Genomic DNA, 20,867 nt, shown 5'->3' on the forward strand with positions numbered 1-20,867 from the left:
CTACCAAAACTCATTTTTAAATGGTTAATTGCACTTTATTCAGCCCCAAACCCAGAGAAATTCACTAATACTATTCCTGCTCTCTGGGATTTACAACCTAAGAAATAGAAACTAATTGAATATGCTGCATAAATGTTATATAAACACACATAACGTTAAAGCCAACATGAGTAAAAATTAGAAGAGTAAATAATAGTAATAAAAATATTGTAATAATAGCTACTGTTGGGATTTTCTTTTCAATTCTAATCCTATCCCTTCCATGGGAGGGGTGCCAAATTCTATGAATGAACTGAGAAATAGACACAGAAGGCGGTTACGAATTAAAAGTGGGGATATATTGCTGGAGAAGCTGGACTGAAGAACACAGCTTAGACCTAAAGCCAAGGTGGGGGCTTCTGAACACTTCCCCCAGTCTAGACCTGCAGGACAAGCACACAGCCAGCCTCAGGCAGAGCAACAGGAGTCCCAAAGCCTTCCCAGTGGGAGAGAGAACTTGAGCAGACAAGTGCCAAGAGAAAGCCCCAGCCCAGACTATGCACTGTAGCATTTTCTCAGAACTTAACCCTCAATAAAGCACGCCTTATCGCTTGCTAGGTATGGTGGCTCCAGAATTGATATTCCTAGCAAGTCAGGTAGGAATGCTATCATTTATTTAACACTATGCATTTAACCCTCTCTGTAACCCTAGGAGAGAGGTGGTAAAATATTCCGATAGTAGAGATGAGGAAATTGAGCCTAAAAGAGTTAATCTACCCAGGGATATACAGCTCGTGAAATAACAAATTGGAATTCAAACCGGTATCTGCCTGAATTTAACACACTTGCTCTGATCCCACACCTGGAGAACCTCTTTGTCTTTTTTTCAGACTCCCATTTTGAGGGTCACTGTAGTGATTGAGTTTAGATTATATTCCGCATGACATTCCAGACTGCATCTGGATGGACTAGAAAAGACATTTGGCATTCAGACGGTATATGTGTTTAAATGGTGGGAGAAGGGAAGTAGGTGTGGGTCAGGAGTTAGCTACCCTTGAGATTGCTTTATACCCTAAACACAAGACAGGCTCTCCACACAAACCTCTTTCACCTGGCTCAATGGTAACCACCGTGGAAAGTGACTCAAGTATAGCTGCTGATTGTCTTGTCTAGCTGCTGATGCAAGTGTAGTTCCTATCCCCCCATACTCTATAACAGTCATGGAGGCTGGGGTCAGACTCTTTGGATTTAGATCTCAACTCTATGGTTGTCTGGGTGGCTCAGTGGTTGAATGTCTGCCTTAGGTTCAAGTCCTGATCTCAGAATCCTGAGATTCTGAGGACTCCCTGTAGGGAGCTTGCTTCTTTCTCTGCCTGTGTCTCTGCCTCTCTTTCTGTGTCTCTCATGAATAAATAAATAGTCTTTTAATAAATATAAATATATAAATAAATCTCAACTCCATTACTTCCTAATGATGTGAGCTTTAGAAAGTTACTTAACCTCTTTGGATCTGTTTCCTCATTTTTCCATTAAAACTAATAGAAGGAGCTACTTCTGTTATCTAAGAATTAAATCTGATTATATATCATGCTTTACAAAATGTTTACCACATAATAAGCTGTCCTAAAGTCTGTCTGTAGTTGAGGCGTATAGGGGAGTGAGAGATCCTCGAGTGAAATCGGTCCACCTCAACTGAACCCCTGATGGATATCATACTATCTGTGACTTTGGGAAAGTTTCTAACCATTTCTGTGCTTCAGTTTCTTAATGGTACATACCCACAGGATTTTTGTAAAGTCTGAGCCGTTAATAATACTTACACAGTGCCTGGTACTCCCGTAGCACTATTAAATAAGAGTTTAAAAATAATATATCTGGAGAGTTTGTGTCAGAGAGTAAAGGGCAAATAAGAATCCTACTTCCAGGCCCCTCCTTTACTGACCCTAATCAAGCTCTGCCACCATGAACCAGGGGACTGATGACTTCAGTGCTATTTATGACCCCTTTCCAAGACCTCCCCACACATGATAGCTATTTTGAAATGTCTCTTAACTCCATCACAACTGCACAGGGGACCCACTCTGAAAGTTGAATTCCCATGACAAGCAAGTTTAAAAAAATAAACATTTCTTTTTGTAGGTGCCCCGTCATGGCAGGTGGATTATTTTCTATTGATAAAAATTACTTTTTTGAACTTGGAACATATGACCCTGGACTTGATGTCTGGGGTGGAGAAAATATGGAGCTCTCATTCAAGGTATTACCAAGTGGTCCTCAAATTCTCTCTACAGTTAAGAGTTTATCATTTGGTTTCATTTTACTAATATAATCAGATATGGGACTGCCTCCGGGAGCAAATTTCACAGAAATTTTAGGGCCTCTGGATTAATGTTTTAATATCCCAGATTAAATTTGGAAGAATCAATAGCTCTCATAAAATTTATTAGAATTCCCTAAACTTTTATGACACTGTTTCTACATGTGGCTATAGGGGAAATAATTGTCCACTATCCTGTATAAGTGCTGTGGGATTCATACTTCATACAAAATATCTCCAGGAACGTTTTTCTAGTATATCAGAAGTAATGAAATTATTCAGTAATGGGTCACCATAGACAGCACGAGTAACAGAAGTAAGAATAGTACCTTTAGAGCAGGCCATCAACAGGCAATGGTGCAGCAACTTTGGTCATCTCAGACAGTTCTGGGTATTTATAGTTATTGATCAACAGCAAAGAAAGCCCTGGCAGCAGCCAGAGTGAAGAGAATCCAAAAGACAACTGCTTTCTTGAGGAGTGGAATAGTATATAGTAACAGGAATATTACTTTGAGCTCATTTTCAATTTGTATTCCATAAATCATACGGATCATCCCAAGATGTGAGAAGGGAAAGTTGAAAAAATGGAAATATATACTCCTTTCCCTGATCCAACTGAAACAGGAGTTCATATTCCATATTTTATACTTTGGGAGTCAGTGAGAATTTCTTTATTAAATAAAAACATGTACACTGCAGAGTAAGGAAGAAAAAATATATTTTACAAATCCTAAAATGGTCCACAGCCATGTACAAAACTAAATAAACCTATTGAGTTCAATTTGAAACTATTGATAAAGATTTGAGAAGTTGAGAGTACTACTTCAAACTGGGGGGAGGAGGCAGTGGTCACCAGGTGGTTCCTTGTCAGTGTTAACTGCCCATGATTTGTGTACATCATTTGATAATTACTGTTTTTTATCAAACTGTTACAGGTCTGGATGTGTGGTGGTGAAATTGAGATCATTCCTTGCTCCCGAGTGGGCCACATATTCAGAAATGACAATCCATACTCCTTCCCCAAAGACCGGATGAAGACAGTAGAGCGGAACCTGGTGCGGGTTGCTGAGGTCTGGCTTGATGAGTACAAGGAGCTATTCTATGGCCATGGGGACCACCTCATAGACCAAGGGTTGGATGTCGGAAACCTCACTGAACAACGGGAACTTCGAAAGAAACTAAAATGCAAAAGTTTCAAATGGTACTTGGAGAATGTTTTTCCTGATTTGAAGGCCCCCATTGTGAGGGCTAATGGTGTGGTAAGTTCAAGCAGCACTTTAAATTCTGACTCCATAAAAATAAATTTGTAAAACTCTTGAAAATATGTGGAAAAGAATGAAAGATTACATTATATGTAAATACCAAGTATAAGTGCAGATGACACCGAGCATGGTTAAGAGTTAGATACAGGTGGACTTGAGGGAGCCTTTTAGGCAGCCATGTTCATTGATGACTTCAGCAAATACCTACTGGTATCAATAAACCAGACAGCATTTCAGAACTGGATTATAGGGTGCTGTATAAAGCAGACTTGATTCCTACTTGTGGAGCTTAAAGTTGAGTGGAGAAAACAATATACAAGTATGTAACGTTTAAGTAAAAAAATAGGATAGCTCTCACTTGGGAAGCGGTCACAGGTGAAGCTAGAGTAACATTAAGCAATGAGATAACATGATTTAATTAGATTTTTACAGATCTCAAACATGGGTTGAAAATAAAAGAAAGCATCAGACAATGACAGAGGAAATTCGAGGCACAATATAATGTAACAGAAGGGATGAAACCAAGCTCAACAGGTTGGACAGAGTAGAAAGCTAAGAACTAAAGCAAGAAAGCAGAGAACCTGGATGAAGTCATTTCAAACCCATTCTAGGAGACGGGCTTCATTTGAAGAGGATGGCAAGACATGAAGATATTTACCTTAGAATGGGTTTAGAAGAGATTAGTCAAGCCTTGACCTAGAGTGCTTTCCTAGTCATGAATATTTTTAATCTCTTTTATTGTTTTCTCATTTATTTTTTATTTATAAATATTCCTGGCATTATTTCATTTTCTTTCAGTTTCCTTTTTCTTCATGAAAGAGATTCTCAGACTTGACCTCAGTAAGCCTGCCATTTGAGGCCATGTTTGTTCAGTTCTCCCTAGAAAATGAATTGTATGAACCAATCACTCTCTGCCTAGGAAATTTCCTGATGACAAGGACTTAGTAGAGCCTTTCTCCCTAATAGTATAGGGGAGATTCTGGAAGAGTGTAAAAGACATGAAACACAAAAATTCAACTGAAAAATTAGTATAAGTGACCTGTTTGTATATAACATAATGTTGTATAAAATTGTTGTTTTTTATAGGTCGAAATAAGTAGCAGCTATTTCTGGTGTTTCAACCTGGTATCTTGTTCTAGGTAACTCATTAGGAAGAACACCCTGGACTTATGCACTGTTCAGATAATGTGTCTATAGAACGAGCTCACTTTTTTTTTTTTTTAATTCTAACCCCTGAGTAAGAAAAGAAATTCTCACCATAGTAATTTTTTTTCCTGCCCTAACACAGAATGTCAGCAAGAGCATTACTGAACTCTAACCACCAGAGGGAACTAAAAACCTACCTTTTGTATCCTCTGTGAGGCTAATTTGTATGAGTTCCCAGGAAATTTTTGTAGCGCTGTCCTGTAACAGCCTTCTGCTGATGACTGAACTAGAATATATTAAAATGCAAAAAAAGATTCTTAAATTATTTTTTAAAAGTCTATTTGTTGCCTTCCTTAGATAAATTATAACCAAAGATGTTGTTTGCTCTCTTCTGAAATAACCAGTAGGGAGCATTATTACCATTGAAAAAAAAAAAAAAAAAAAAAAAGATCGTTTTCAGACACTTCAGACTAAGATTAACTAGACCATTATTTTAGACAGACAATTTTGAAAAGTCCCGAGAAAATAAACTACAACTTTTTGTTATTTGCTCCCCATTTTCCCTTCTTTCAACCTATTTAGGAATTTAAATCCAGTGTAAGGTTTTTGTTTTCTTTTCTTTTTATAAGAACATATCATATCATATTCAACCAAAAATATTTAAAGAATGAAACAACTGCATTAATAATTAGTCTTTATATTTGCATTTTATGCTTAGCAAACAGCCTATAGCTCAATGTTCCACAGTTCTGTGATAAACTGGGGGAACTCCACCTCCTAAATTGGAAAGTGAAATAATTCAAAATGGATAACTTAAAACTTATATACTGCCTGATTTTTTTAAAAAGATTGAAATTGTTTACAATAAAGGCATAAATGCAATTCCTTACAAATCAATTTTTAAAACCGTTCATTATGAGATAAAGAATAACAACTGTTTAGAACTTCATAAATCAGTTCTATGTGAAGAAAAGCAGTTTTTCCAGAAATTTTATTTTAAAGATTTTATTTGAGAGAGAGAGCACAGGCAGGGGGAGCAGCAGGCAGAGGGAGAAGCAGGCGCCCCGCTGAGCAGGGATCCTAATGCAGGGCTGGATCCCAGGACCCTGAGATCATGACCTGGGCCTAAGGCAGACACTTAACCAACTGAGCCACCCAGAAGCCCCCAGAAATTTCTGACTGGAAGGAAGGGAAACAAATCTTCAGAGAAAGCAGGGGAGTGGGAAGCAAGGGAAAGAAAAATGTTCTCCTTCCATCTAATGCTTTTCTATGCTTGGCAGAAGGGACTGTACAAAATAAACACAAAGCAAACAGTTAAACCAGGGGTTCCCATACACTGTGCTGCCAGAAATAGGATCCCAGGGCCAAATGTATTTGGCAAACACTCCCACTGCATTCCCTTGTGTAGAGGAGAGCTAAACATTAACGTCCTGGAGGTTCTGTGAGGTTCTGGAGCAGTACAACCTGTTCAGCTGTATTGAGGCCAGAGTTTTCCAAGCCCATGGGAAGATAGAATATTTTCTGAGTAGTCCACAAACACAGAAATTTATATTTATCTCTGTTAAAATCCAGAGAACAATTGGAGCACATTTCCTTTCTTTTATCTCCAGGATTATCCTGCTTTCATGCATGTCTATTAAATCTCTGAAGTTGATTTGTTCTGTGCGTCCTGACTGCTCCATTTACTAGCGGTGGTCGTCTCTTCCCATATTTGTCACTTTACATTGTGAACAGAGCTTTCTTTGAAGATTTCTTTTTTTTTTTTTTAAGATTTTATTTCATTTATTCATGAGAGGCGCAGAGAGAGAGAGAGCGAGGCAGAGACACAGGCAGAGGGAGAAGCAGGCTCCATGCAGGGAGCCCGACGTGGGCCTCGATCCCTGGACCCCAGGATCACGCCCTGGGCTGAAGGTGGTACCAAACTGCTGGGCTACCAGGGCTGCCCAATGAAGATTTCTGATGGAAATTCTGTCCTTCTAGAGTAGTTTTACATGCCAGCCACCCCAGAAGTAATCACCCTGGTACTAGTTTTGTTTTTGTTTTTGTTTTTGTTTTGTTTGTTTGTTTTTTAAGATTTTATTTATTTATTTGAAGGAGAGAGGGGAGAGAGAGAGCATGAGCTGGGGGGCGGGGGAAGGGCAGAGGGAAAGGGAGAAGGACTTTCCACTGAGCAAGGAGCCCCACAGGGCGCCGGATCCCAGGACCTTGAGACATGTCCTGAGCCAAAGGCAGAGGTTTAACCACCTGAGCCACCCAGGCACCAACAACCTGGTGCTATTTTTATGTCGGTCTCAGTTCCTATCCAATGCAGGTACTGTACCTTGCATCTCAAACCCAAATGAAGGTCCATGTAAAGGTCAGATTCCCAAGGGAGACTCTAGCTTCCTTGTTGTCTCCCTGTGCTACTGGGTAAGTTGTTTTTCCCAGGACACCATTCTATTGAGGGTCTAATTCTTTAGTTGTCCATCTTTATACAGAAGACTGCCATTCCAACTCTCTGGCTTATCCATACCCGCATTTTTTTTCTTGTCCTTACAATCAATGTTGGTCCCTTGCCTACAAGTAGTTGCAATTTTCCCACTTGCTAAAGGGCTTTGTATTGTTCGGTTTTGTTTCGTTTCCTGCATTTTTCTGGTCCCTGAAGATGCCCCTTACTTTCTTGCAAGCTAAGCTATGCATGTAAAAGTGAGGACCAACCCACTGAGCACCCTGTTATGAAGGCTTCAGCTCTGAGCCACGCAGCTGCATCATATACCATCCCAGAGTTAGAGCTCTGTGTTAGGCACCATGGAACAGGAAGGAGCACAAATAGTGTCCCTGCCAACAAAGACTTCACCACATCTCAGCTTGGAAGGCTTTCCTGAGAGTAGACTTGACTCTACGCAGCTCTTTTAGAAATATAAGAAGTCTAAATTGCACTATTAACTCACCATCTCGTTAGCCTTGCCCAAGATGTCAAAGGGGGCAAGGGAATCAACATTTTTCTGCATTAAATGGTGACTTATAGAAAGCTGCCTCCATATTTGACCCTGCAAATCCATTAAAAACCTGGGGACCTGCCAGATAGTGCCTTTAAGGTTGGCTCTGTATTAGCTTTCATGACTTTCCTATAATGAATTGTAGCTTTCCTGAGTCATTAGGAAGATTCTGACAGGGAATCAGCCGGAATCTCCTGTTCTTTGAAGGACTCAATTTATCTATGATTCAGTGCCTAGGCACTGAAATCGCTTGAAGGGGTCAGCCAGGGAACAGAGCCCATAACTGTTGGTTTGATTAAATTGCAAGTCTGTGCATTGACTTTTAAAGTATGCATCAGGAAAACGTGAGACAAGAAAATAACTACTTTTCATGCTACCTTTTGCTCATTCCCTATTCAGCATTCCAGGCAAGGGTTAATTAAAAGCTTCTATTTGTTGGCTCTGTGGCTGAATCATAGGCCTAAATTGACAGATTGAAGCTGTACTTTAGCAAGATTACATTATGTCTCTGTTAGAGATAGCAACCAATAAAATCGTACAGTGCTAAGTAATGCTAAGCTATCAACTTAACTATCTTTTAACCTTATTAGAGTTTTATAGTCTGTGTTTTCTGAATGTCTTGTTCTACTTTAAAGTATGTTTTCCCTTAATGCATTTTTTTTTTTAAGGATTTCTTTTCTTTTCTTTTCTTTTTTTTTTATTTATGATAGTCACAGAGAGAGAGAGAGAGGGGCAGAGACACAGGCAGAGGGAGAAGCAGGCTCCATGCTGGGAGCCCGATGTGGGATTCGATCCGGGGTCTCCAGGATCGCGCCCTGGGCCAAAGGCAGGCGCCAAACCGCTGTGCCACCCAGGGATCCCCCTTAATGCATATTTTATATTTTGTTTCCTAGCTTATTAATGTGGCCTTGGGCAAATGCATTTCCATTGAAAACACCACAGCCACTTTGGAAGACTGCGATGGGAGCAGCGAGGTACGCCGGGCTGGGTTTTCTCTCTCATCATGGGCGCAGTTGATAGATGATGCAGGTGTACCTGAGAAGTGCAGAGTATGGCACATTTACCGCTCACTTGAGAAATTTATTTTTGCTGTACAAACAATAATCAACTTATAAATTTCTGCATGCTCATAAGGTTGGTGATAAGAGGGCCCGCTGCCACTGAATGTAAAGATGGTGACCAAGGGAGAAAAAATGTGAGTACTGAAGTCAACCCACCAGGGACCCAGTTCTGGCTTCATCACTTTCAAAAGTGTGTTAACTTTGCCAATCCTTTAACCTTTAGGTAAATACCAGTTATAACAGTACCTACCCCAAAATCAGGTTTGAGGATCAAATTATGTAATACAGATGAAGCATGTACAACAATATTTAACACTTAGTGCTCCACAAATGTTCACTGTTACAATAAGAAAGACAAAAAAAAGTGAAAAATAAAAAATTACATCTAAAGATAAAATAAATAAAGGAAATAAAGGCAGAGCATATTTTTAAATAATCTAAGGGAGCAATTTTATTCTGATTCAGCCCCCTCCTCCCCACTCTCCTACATGTTGAGGGAGTAATGCAAATTACATAATCCGTGATCCATGGTGGAAAACCCTTCAGCAAATCTCTGACAAACTCAGAACACAAGGGTTAGGGGTGTAAGGAAGGACAGAGAGAACGGGGGGGCTCAGCAGTGTTGGAGGTGAGCTCAGAGTGATGGTACCACTCTCTTCAGCATATGTTCCCCACCCATTCTCATTCTGTGTGGATATTACCATTTTGGATGCTAAATAAAACTCACAGAAACATCAATCCATGAGTAGACCTCAGCCTCTTAAAATTGTAGATCAATCTTTGGTAGAGAAATTATTTTGTTATAAGATTCTAGGCTCCCCAGACTTACCTCTTTGCTTTGGCTGGGAAATATTGCTTATATTTCTGAGCACATCCCCTCTCTACCTCTAATTCAAAGCTGAAAAGACATTTTTGTCCTTCTGTTGCTATAATTCAGCTATGGATTATAAACTTGAGGCTGAGGGAGCTCTTTCTTAATTAGGAAAGAAAGGCAGAGGGAAGAGAAAAGTGTCAAAAATCATTTGAAAGACACAGCTCACATATTAATAAATATGTGAGGAAATAGTCATAAGTTATAAAAATAAAACCACAAGTAGTGCAAATTACATGAAAGTAAAATATTATTTCATTCCATCCTTCAAGACTCATTCTTCTAGTGATTTTCTGTGCTGATTAACCGCTGTTTTATCCAAAGACCCCAGTTGTGGTCTGTGTGGATAACCAGTGAGGCTCTCAAGGGGATGCTGGGAGGTAGAGGTATTAATATGCAGCCCCTATTTTCCATCTCCCTTCTTATCTTGTTGCTCCTTTTAAGCTTGCAGTTCGTTTGAATAGTAAAAAGTAAAGGAACTTGGAGGAAGTTAACTTATTTTGGCAGATTACTGAAGCTTAACACCAAGCCATTTTATAACATTCATCCAAAAAAGGCTCGAAAGGAATAAAGTCCTATGATTGAACCACCAAGCCTTATCCTTCACCTTACCTAAAAAGTCCCCCTAGCTATTAATTTTTCAACCAGTTGAGATGTCTATTTTAAAGGTAATGTCTAGCTTCTCTTAGTAGCCACATAACTTCTCTATATTATGACGTAAGACCCATCTTCTCAGATTTTAATGGGCACACAAATCACCTGGAAAGTTTGTTACAATACAGATTTCTGATTCAATAGGTTCATGGTGGAGCTGAGATTCAGCAGTTCCAACTAGCTCCCAGGTGATGCTGGTGTTGGTCCAGGGACTACCCTTTGAGCGGAGAGGTCTCACCCAAGGACTGACTTGATAACCTAAATTACATCTCAGTTACATTACAGAGGATTCCCTAGGTTAAAGCATTTAGATAGATTTTACCAGCAGTCTTGTGTGTGTGTGTGTGTGTGTGTGTGTGTGTGTATGTTTTTGTATTTTTAATGTTCGCATTGGTGCAAAACAAAAAACTTCCTGCAGACCCACAGACTTAGAATAAATTGACCAGGAAGATAGTACTAGGTTGTAAATAACTGGAAAAAGTACTTAGAAAAATTGAAAACATGGTTCCATTACCTGAATCGGAATTTATTTTAGACATTGGCAACTCCCCAAAACGGAACTTCTCCAAGAGTGGTTCTTATTGAATGCTTATGGACGCTAAGAGAGCAGAACCTGATGATTCTTTCTGCTATCAGAAGAAAGATTTTTAACCTTTCTTATAATGGAAACGTTTTTTAGCCTTAAGAAAGATTTTTAACCTTTCCTGCAAAGCCTCTAGGAGTCCAGTTATCTAGATAGGCTTAAACAAAGAAGCATAATAATTTCCACCAAAGTAATTTAGGACTGTGACCTGGATCTCCTTATAGCCCTAAAGGCTATGTGATGATTTGAATGTTCCCCTACTTAAGCACCAGGCTTGTCTGGGGTTCTGAACGCCTGAAATGACCTCCACTTCCAGATATATACTAACTGTACTAAATAGTTTTCATTTTTATTTCATTTTTTTAAGATTTTATTTATTTATTCATGAAACACACACACAGAGAGAGAGAGAGAGAGAGAGGCAGAGACATGGGCAGAGGGAGAAGCAGACTCCATGCAGAAAGCCCGATGTGGGACTCAATCCCAGGATTCCAGGATCATGCCCTGAGCCAAAGGGAGATGCTTAACCACTGAGCCACCCAGGTGTCCCCTAAATAATTCTTATTATTGCAACTCACATTTATTGAGGGCTTGCTGTGTGCGGAACACTTACCAGTCATTCCCTCAACTCTCTGAGTTACACCGTATTGCTATCCAACTTAAAAATGATAAAAATGAAATGAGATATGGTAATCATATGCCCATGTGTCAGAACTAAAAGTGCTAATACTAGGATTTGGGTACAAAACATTTGATCAAAGTGCCTATATCCGTCACCATTGCTATCCCAAATGTTTGGCAAAGCCCCTACCTGTACATGCTGTGTGAAGTGACCTTTTCCTTGTTCATTTCCTGACAGCTTCAACAATTTAATTACACCTGGCTAAGACTTATTAAACATGAAGAGTGGTGCTTAGCTCCCATCCCTGATACTGGGGCCCTGAGGCTGCATCCTTGCGATAACAGAAACAAAGGGCTAAAATGGCTACATAAATCAGCGTCAGTCTTTCACCCAGAACTGGTAAGCAAAATATTTGTAACTCTCCTTTATCGCAAATCTAACTTCCAATTAAATGGGACATGAAATTCTCATTGTCTGCGCCCTCAATCAGAAGCTTTAAATGTGTTTGGGACAATAGAGGCAGTGTAAAAGTTCATACAGAAAAAATAAGTTCATACAGAGAGATAAACGGGTGTTTTTTTTGTAAATTGTCAAGTCCTTTTTTCCTTTTAAAAAATTTATTTCAGATCTGTGATTTTAAACCTAAGTCACCAGGTTCTTTGGTTATATTTCTATCAGCATCTTTGTTTCTGTAAGTCATTTGCTTCAGTCAACTAACAATGCCAAAAATAATGCTTACAGGCTAGAACTGGTTCTCACTGATTACCAGAGAAGCCTGTAGGGAGAGTATATGGGGAAAGCAAGAAGCAGTTTGTTTCCTACAAGCTTTGCACTTTAGTATGAATCTGCTTTTCAGCATTCTGTCTCCTTTCCATAAAGGGAGACTTTTTCTCATCATTGCACCCCCAGCCCCTGATTCCCAGAGGCCTGGCCTCTCAACAGGTATTGAAGGCAGTTCCTACCAGCTTATAGGAGCTGATGGTTGCTGCTGGAACTTACCAACATCACATTTGGTGACATCACACTGGTAGCTTGAAACCAGCCATGATGGGAATATTTACAGAAATCCAGGAGTTTAGCTGTTAATATTTACCAGACCACCCTGCTATATCCTATTCACTCCCAAAATGATAAATATCAAAATCCTGATAGGTTCCCACAATTTTATTTTTACAAGATACAAAGTCATAAGCTTTGGTGTGAGATCTTGGAGGGACAACAATTTTTTCAGACTGATCTTAAATTTTCTATTATCTCACTAGCAAGTAGTCACCAAATCCACAAAATGCACTGGGTGTATGAAGACTATCATTTTCCTCAGGGTTGTCCCAAAAGTAAGCACTTTTTTCCCCCTGGAGTGCCTCCATTTCTTTTGATGTTGCAGTAAGTGACAACCATGCTCCCTTCACAACATTTTTCTTCCTACTCGGGTCATAATCAGGGCCTGAGCAATACATTTCCCAATCTTCCTCCCTTTCAATCATCTCTGTTATATTTTAGTTCCTTCTGGACATTTTTTTCTCTTTAGTGATAAAAACTATTATAGAGTTATTTAGAAAAAAATAGGAATTACTAGTTACTGATTTTATGTTGCATAGTGTTGGAAAAATCCATAAACATCTATCAAATACTACCTTCTAAAAAAAAAAAAATTAAAAAAAAAAAATAAATAAAATAAAATAAAAAAAAAAAAAAAAAAAAAAGTAAAAAAAAAAAAAAACCAAATACTACCTTCTGCTTCCTTAATACTATGCCTAAAAAAGGTGGAGGTGGGACCGGGGGCAAGAAAGGATGGAAATGAGAACACATTTTTCATCTCCAGAAGTGAATCTGTTACCAGGAAAAAAATTAACACTAGTGAGAAGATACTTAGGAGCGTGCAGCCCTTAAATCACACAGGTCTTATTTACAAACTGGGTTGGCCCCACTGGGAACTTAAGCCTTCGTTAGCTGATTTTTATATAGGTTTAATTTCAGTCCCTCTAAATGGTAAGCCAATTTGTAAATAAGGTAATTGAATTAAGATGGCAAAAATTAGATGTTTTCCAACGCTGTCTATGCCTGTGACTTTGTAGCATGTCACATCGCTGCCTTCTGCCTTAAGTTCCTTTATCCATACATCTCTTTCCATGGAGATGAATATCATGACAATAGTCTTCTTTTTTTCAGTATTTTGGTAATTTTCTTACTAAGCCTCCAGAGTCCTCCAAAGCATGTTAAGTATTTAAAAATAAAATGGAGAATAAGACTAAATAACAGGAACATGTCTCTCCCTTTAGCATTAGGAGTTGAGAGCTACATAGAAGGGAATAGGGTAATAGTGAGTTTGACCCTGAATACCGATGAATTATTAAAATTATACATTTCTAACCTGCATTTAGAAGATATGCTCCAGGCCAGCCCACCCCAAATGCTCTGGATTATAGACACCTAAAAGAAAATTGTTTCTAGGTACTGGAATGACCCTCCACCACTGTTCCCCTCATCAAGTGTTTAGTTTGGGAACAAGTTATCCAGTCACCTCTTTACAATCCACTCACAGAACACTGTAGATAATCTAGGATGATTTTGTTCAAGGCCAACTCCTTTACAAAATCTTTAGCATACTCAAGCATTGTATTTCCAAAGTCCTACAAGGATGACCATGTTTTTATAGGAACATCTTTAAAATAAACTATAACAAAGTTACCACTGTTTGGTATATTTTTTAAAAATATTCGAAAACAATATACATATAATTAAGATTATCTTTGTCATAATCATGGAAAATTGAAAGAATTAATAGGTGAAAAAAATTATAAAGCCATAAGTAAGTTCTAAGTTGGTTATCTATTAGTTCTAAGATATTAAGTAAATATTAACCAATAGCAGAACTCCTCTGAAATACCTTTGACTTTTTTATAATTACATCTGGATTTTCTGGACATCAGGCATTATGTACTTTTGGAGATTGTGGTGGGTAGCTTATAAATAAATACATCATTTCTAGCACTTTGGAATATAAGAAACGAACTAACTCACTTTTTGTGATGGTTGTTTTTTCACGATCACCATCAATTAGAAAGCCATCATCCATCAAATATAGTAAATGCCATATGGAATTATTTCCTTTAAATAATACAGTTATCAGACCTATCATCAGAAAATAAATTTTTTGTTTCCTTCCTGAGGAAGTTGTAAAAGTCTTAAAAAGCCTTGTAGCTTGAATAAGTAAGAAGTTAGCTTGAGATGGAGACAAATTTATCAGTCCAAAGTTCATGTTGTTAATCTAGTTCAGAAGAATTTCTAAGGAATCAAAAATATAATTATCTTTTTAAAATTAGTTTTTATTTCTTTATACTTTGGTTGTCAGATTCATTCTGTGGCTTATTTCCAGATCCCCTTTCTTTCCAGGTGAATCACATTGTTTTTGGAAATTATCATCAGTTGCTATGCTTAGAAGGAAATGTTTCTCAGAAGACCTTGAAAGTTGCTGCTTGTGATCCAATGAAGCAACACCAAAAGTGGAAATTTGAGAAATATTATGAAGACTAAAGAATAACTAATATTTTAATCTACTAAACCCATAAGACACTGTGAAAATGACAGTTGATGTGGGGACTGTATTTCTCCGTGGTAGTTTACATTTTCAAAATTAATAGCTTTGAACAGGAGATTTAAAAACCCACAATATTTGAGAAACCAAAAGTGAGCTCAGGGAAACAACCTAACGTTGAATTAGAGTCCTTCTTCAGTTCTTTGTGGCGTTATGAATTGCCTGCTTCCTGCCTGTGCTGGAAGGACCTCAGCCTGCAAGCTTCCCCCATGCAATCAAACAGGTAATGGGAAATGAAGCTAAAAGTATTTGAGAAAGTACAGTGATATTCATGATTGAGTTTGATAATAACCAGCTCTTTTGGCCCACAAGTAGGTATAATCAATGGGAACCTATTCTTTTATTTGCTTTTTTTTTTTTTAATTAAAAAGTTACTTGAGTTCCTATGATGATAAGACCTCAGAAACACACAGCTGTCATCTTAGTGAAGTCCCTCCCAGCTACACACATGTTCACCTAACAGTATGAAAGAGTATCATATTTCTCAGTGGTAGAACTTTGATCTGGATGACTACATAATGGTTTTTTGTTTTTGGTTTTTCGCAATCTGAGTCAGTGGAAAAACTTTTAAGTGAGGAAGTCAAATGCTTATTCAGTTCTAGATATGGACATTGTTTCAATTCATTCTGTGCCTTTAAAACTACACTTTAAAGAAACAATCATACTAGTAACTTCCTAGACTTAGGTAGATATTTAAAAAGAAAGAAAAAAAGACAAAGAAAAAGGGTCTGGGTCACAGTGCGCTATAGTCACCAAAAATACACTTAATTGTTGAACACACTGCAATGTAAAACAAAGCAGAAATGAACCACTGAAAAAAAATTAAAGATTTATATAAAATACTACTTTAGATGTAACAGCATTCACAGGGATGAAGCATACTAAAAATAGCTCTAAAAGATTTCAAAGCAGAAATAAAATGAAGTAAATATGATGAAAGGGGAAGAAAATGAGGTAAACAACCCTCTGGAAGACAGTTAAGAAAAAATTGACCTAGGCTTGGCCAGAAAAGAAAAGGAATCTGGTACCTCTATGGGGTGGGGGTGGGGGATAAGGCCATAGATGTGGACCTAATGGTAACACTGATAAATTTGAGGAAGAGTCCATGAGAAAGAGTCCAATATTTCTTCCATCCAAATTGAGTTCCTAATCTTAGGTATGCCAATACTTAGGCATATCACAAGAGATTCTAGAAATCCGAATATCCTTTGTATTGATTTTTGATAAGAAAATTCATGCCCAGAAAACACATTACCTGCCTAAGAGTCCCACTCCAGATAGTGAGAGATGAAGATTAGAATTTGGATCTCCAGAGACAGGGCTCATTACACTGCCCCAGGACTCCGGCCTAAAGAAATCCACTCCACAGCATTCTTAAAAAGGAGTTACATAAACCTTGCTGGGATTGGGTCTCTGGAGCCATGCTATACGCTTGTTAATATAAAAAAACAAAGCTTTGTTCAGTTGAGCTGATGATAAAAGTGGGCATCTTTAGTTTTGACTTCCTATTTAAAATTTAATTTTATCTCCCAATTAATTACACAAAAGCAGAGCTATAACTATGACTCAGAAGGGGAAACAGCTCTGCCTATTTGCATCATACTTAAGATGTTTTATTCAGATAATTGACATTGCAGATGAGATAAGAGAATGACTAGAAAATGAGATAATTCTTTTCAAAACAGAGCCATATGGGGGATAAAACACAAGTCAGTTGCCAAAGGATTAACTGAATTGCTGACCAAACTGAATGTGCTGAGTGCCTCATGCAATTCTTTGTGTAACTGCAAAAATGTTGAAAGGTTTTTTTGCCCCCAGTCTGAAGACTCTTTTTATTCAAAAACAGTTTCCACAAAACACATCAAGTCTGTTCAGAAAAAGATGAGTTATGGTTTGGCTACACGTACCTTTGGGCATACCAATGAAAGAAATTTGAATGTTTTTCACCAAGACCTTCTACAGTCTGTTTATGGTCTTCCTGACTTCACCTTGATATAATATGAAGCTCTCTTGGAATCTATCTTGTCAATGTAGCAAAGGATTGTTTTCATACATGGTATGTTTGTTCTTGGAAATAATTTTAAAAACAGCTTTTACCATGTATTTGCTCCATTACCCTAAGATGTGAGGAACAAATCACTAATTAGAAATCTTACAGGCCTAACCTTAAAGAGTATTGGCTAATTGTGAAATCTTCTACCAACATTTTTTAAGCATTATCCTCTAAATTTTGTTTTCAGAAGACTGTAATAAAGGTGTAAATGCTACTCTATCTCTCTGGTACTTCTAGTGAGAAATCCCTGAGTGTGACACGTTCAGGGTCCTATTCAGCCTTAAATTCTTCAGTAGGAGGCTGTGTTATGGGAGACCTCAGGGTTTTGCCTGGATTGCCTTGAGTCATTGCTTTTTCTTAGACAAGTGTCTGTATATATTGTTACCTTAAACACAAGCATAGTTTTGATAATATTTTGCAGGATCTATGCAATCAAAAACTAACTTACTAGAGCATCTGAGACCTTCTGAACCTTCTGGTTTGCACAATTCCTTTCCCTTTTTCAACTGTTACCCAGAGCTTCTCCCTGAAGGATGACACAGCTGTTGTTGGTACAACCATGTTTTATCACCAGCATCAAATTTGCTCAGTTCTGCTTGCTGACATTCAATCAGCTGTCATTCACAGGGCCAAAAACCACCATTTGCCATAATCACAATGGATTGTTTCTCCACAGCTAATTTGGAAATATTCTCTTAGACAAAAAAAAAAAACAAAACAAAAACCTTCCTTATAGTATTACCTTACAGATTGTGGAGGGGCAAAGATACCAGTTAGAGTGCATAAGAATTCAATTTCTCCAGTCAACCTTGAATTTATGAACATCTTAGGATGATTTTCAAGGGGCTCTCATGCAAGAGAGTGGGGTTGAGGCTGGCCAGAGAGTTACCATCTTTATTTAACAACTCTAACTTCTATGTTCAAACACAGAAAATAAATGATGCCTCAGATAAGGATCCCAATATCTGGGATAAAAACAAGAATTTATAGTGAATAAAGGGAAACATGAGAATTGATCTCTTTGAGTACTCACTGTGTGGTAGGTGCTGACAGTGCCCCATCTCACCATTGTGCCCAACTCAGTGAGTTAGGTTCTTACTCTTTCCATTATGCAGACAAGGAAGATGGCTGAGAGGAATTGTCTAAGAGCATTCCACCAGCAAGAGATTAAAATCTAGTTTCCATTTTATCTAGCTGGAAAAAAAAAAAAAAAAACGAGTCTCTTTAAAGACAACATGCTGCTATGATTTGTTGTTTGTTTTTTGTTTTGTTTTTTTTTTTCTTTTAAGTAGGGCCATCAACTCAGGTGGGCTCAGTTGAAATCCCTTCATTATGAAGTCAAATGTCTCTGGTCTTCCTTGGCTGCTTTATAGATAGATAGGCTATAGAAGCTACTCCATCTCTGCTAACCAACTGAAATGTAGGCTTAAGGTTAGCTATCCCCACAGGTTTTGCAATGGTCTATCTCCTTGACTTCTTGCAGGACATATTCTTTTCCATTTCCTATAACAAATATGAGAAAGAGAAGCAGACATAGAGAAATTGCTTCTCTATAAATGATACTGCCACTGTTTCTGCCCCCAACCGTTAATCAAAGCCAACAGATTGCCCAACCTGAACAGAGGTGGGAAGTAAAACATTGAAGACTCCTTTAATTTAAAATACAAACTAAAAATCCTTTTACTTAATTTTGTAGATTGTCACCATAGCACCATGGTGCTTTGCCAACAACTTTTGTGTAGGTTATTCAAAAATTGCTATGAGCCACATGACGAAGTGAGAAAAGGAACACTAACCAAAGTTAATGTACAAAATATTTATTTTTCATAAACAGCCATTCCACGGACAAGTTTGAGTAAGCTATGTAAAGTGTTAAATACTCCTGATGAGGTTAAATGGATGGTATTTCAGGTGTTGGTGATGCCTGTACCTAAAAGGAAGGGAAAAAATCCCATCACAATAAGCAGATTCAGTGCCTCTGTTTTCAACCTAATGGGTCAACTAGTAGTTACCATTCCAATTAGGGTTTCTTTGCAAGCTTATGTGAACCATTGCTTTGCAAAAACATACAGGAAAGTTCTCATTTTTCAGCAAATACAACTTCTAATACAGTGAGGTTCTAATGATGATAGTTGGCAACAATAAGTAACAAATAATTTCTTTTAAAACAGAGGCTATTTTATTGCTGATTGATTAGTATTTGCTAGTTCAAGGATATTAGTCAAAAATACCTATATAAAATAAATTTTTTATATAGATACAAACCTAATTTTTTGAAAGCCTAAACTATCTTTACTTGACCAAAAGCAAATTGATCTTCGTAAATATATATGTATATATACATATATATTCATATAGATAAATGTGTGTATATATTCATATATTGTGTCTGTATATATAATTATATATGTGAGTCTATATTTTATGCTTTGAAGCAGGAGAGAATAAGACCAAGAGTTTCTACATACAAGTATAAAGAAAACTATGAAATGCTTTTGGATATTTTTAATTCTTTTAAGTGCACAGCTTTGTCTATATCTGACCTTCTGGACAAAAGTATCTCCAATGGACTTTCACTCTGGGTGTTGTTTTCCATACTTGAAGGGAGTATGCAAGCTCTAAATTATCAAGATATTTATTCACTTAGGATTATGCACATGCCTTAATTCTCTTCCTTCAAACAACTGCTCAAATGTTGCTAGTTTTATACAAATTAGCTGTAAGAAATGGACAGAAAAAGAAGAGAAGGCAAAGGTCAAATTAGTGAGTTTTCTTATTAATTACCTAAAAACTTCTGTTGATGGGAGAACAAGATAGGAACTATGGAATATAAAGGGATTTGGAGTTAATTTGAACATTTTGAAGTACTCAATTTTTCTGCCTCTCCCAACTTAAGTTACTGTAAAGAAGGACTCAAATATGTAATTTTAAGTTGTTAACTAAAAATTCAGATTACTTTCCAAATTCATCTCCAAAATTCTCCCACACTGGGAGTTAATTACTAGGTATTGTCCTTTGGTTTTGTAGTTTGCCATGTATCTGTTGGGTCATTTCTGCTGTTGATGACTACCCGTGTCGCTCTGTTTATATTGATTGTATGGCTTAGTCACTCGTGTTCCTCATGAGCTGCATACACACTTTGGTATTCATATTTACTATGTTACTGTCTGATATTTTAATATTGGCAAATGTTTGCTATAACTTTTGACATTACTTTTTATAGCCTTCTTGTTTTTATAGAGCAATGAAAGTTAAGCCTTTAAAAGTAGTTGCCTTTTTCATGTGGTCAAACATATTTCTTCTTTATGATACTCTGGTGCTTCATCTTTTTCCATAATTCTCTATTATTACTTATTTTAAATGTTTTTCCTATCACTCTGAAAAACTTAAATGTCCGTTCTGCATTTGAAAATGCGCCAGAAGTACTACCCCATGTAAATATGCAGAAACAATTATTATAAAAGTGTCACCATAGTTTAAATGGCTATAAAGACATATATATTTTTATCAAGTTGTTGGAGTTAAGATGTATCTAAAACAAGAGCTCAGTTCCTATAAAAATATTACAAATTTTTCATGAACATTACATATCTACCTGCCAGAAATCTTTTTTTTGCAATGGTGTACACAATCATTTTAAGACCTTTTTGAAATAAATAATGCCTTTTTGAATTTAAATAAGGTGTTCTCTTCATTTCTGAAGCCACATTTACTAATGGTCTTTAATAGCTGCTGACAGGCAAGGG

The 20,867-nt window shown here is 37.4% G+C and overlaps 1 protein-coding gene across 5 annotated transcripts in view; it reads left to right on the plus strand.

Annotated features, from left to right (window-relative positions):
* GALNT5 (polypeptide N-acetylgalactosaminyltransferase 5) overlaps positions 1-20,867 on the plus strand; it is a 73,648-nt gene that overhangs the window by 32,473 nt on the left and 20,308 nt on the right. For 2 of the 5 annotated variants that reach the window (XR_005982723.1, XR_005982722.1), the window contains exons 6-10: positions 2,119-2,236; positions 3,232-3,555; positions 8,576-8,656; positions 11,711-11,872; positions 14,867-15,291. Coding sequence is in view for 3 of the 5 variants with exons in the window: in XM_041722720.1 (XP_041578654.1) it covers positions 2,119-2,236; positions 3,232-3,555; positions 8,576-8,656; positions 11,711-11,872; positions 14,867-15,007 (826 nt within the window). In the remaining 2 variants the exon portion in view is untranslated. Of the gene's footprint in view, positions 1-2,118; positions 2,237-3,231; positions 3,556-8,575; positions 8,657-11,710; positions 11,873-14,849; positions 20,800-20,867 lie in introns of those variants that run through there. The other 3 variants (XM_041722720.1, XM_041722722.1, XM_041722721.1) reach the window with 2 other exon arrangements.

This window comes from Vulpes lagopus, chromosome 11 (genome assembly GCF_018345385.1).
Source record: "Vulpes lagopus strain Blue_001 chromosome 11, ASM1834538v1, whole genome shotgun sequence".
Lineage (NCBI taxonomy): Eukaryota > Metazoa > Chordata > Mammalia > Carnivora > Canidae > Vulpes > Vulpes lagopus.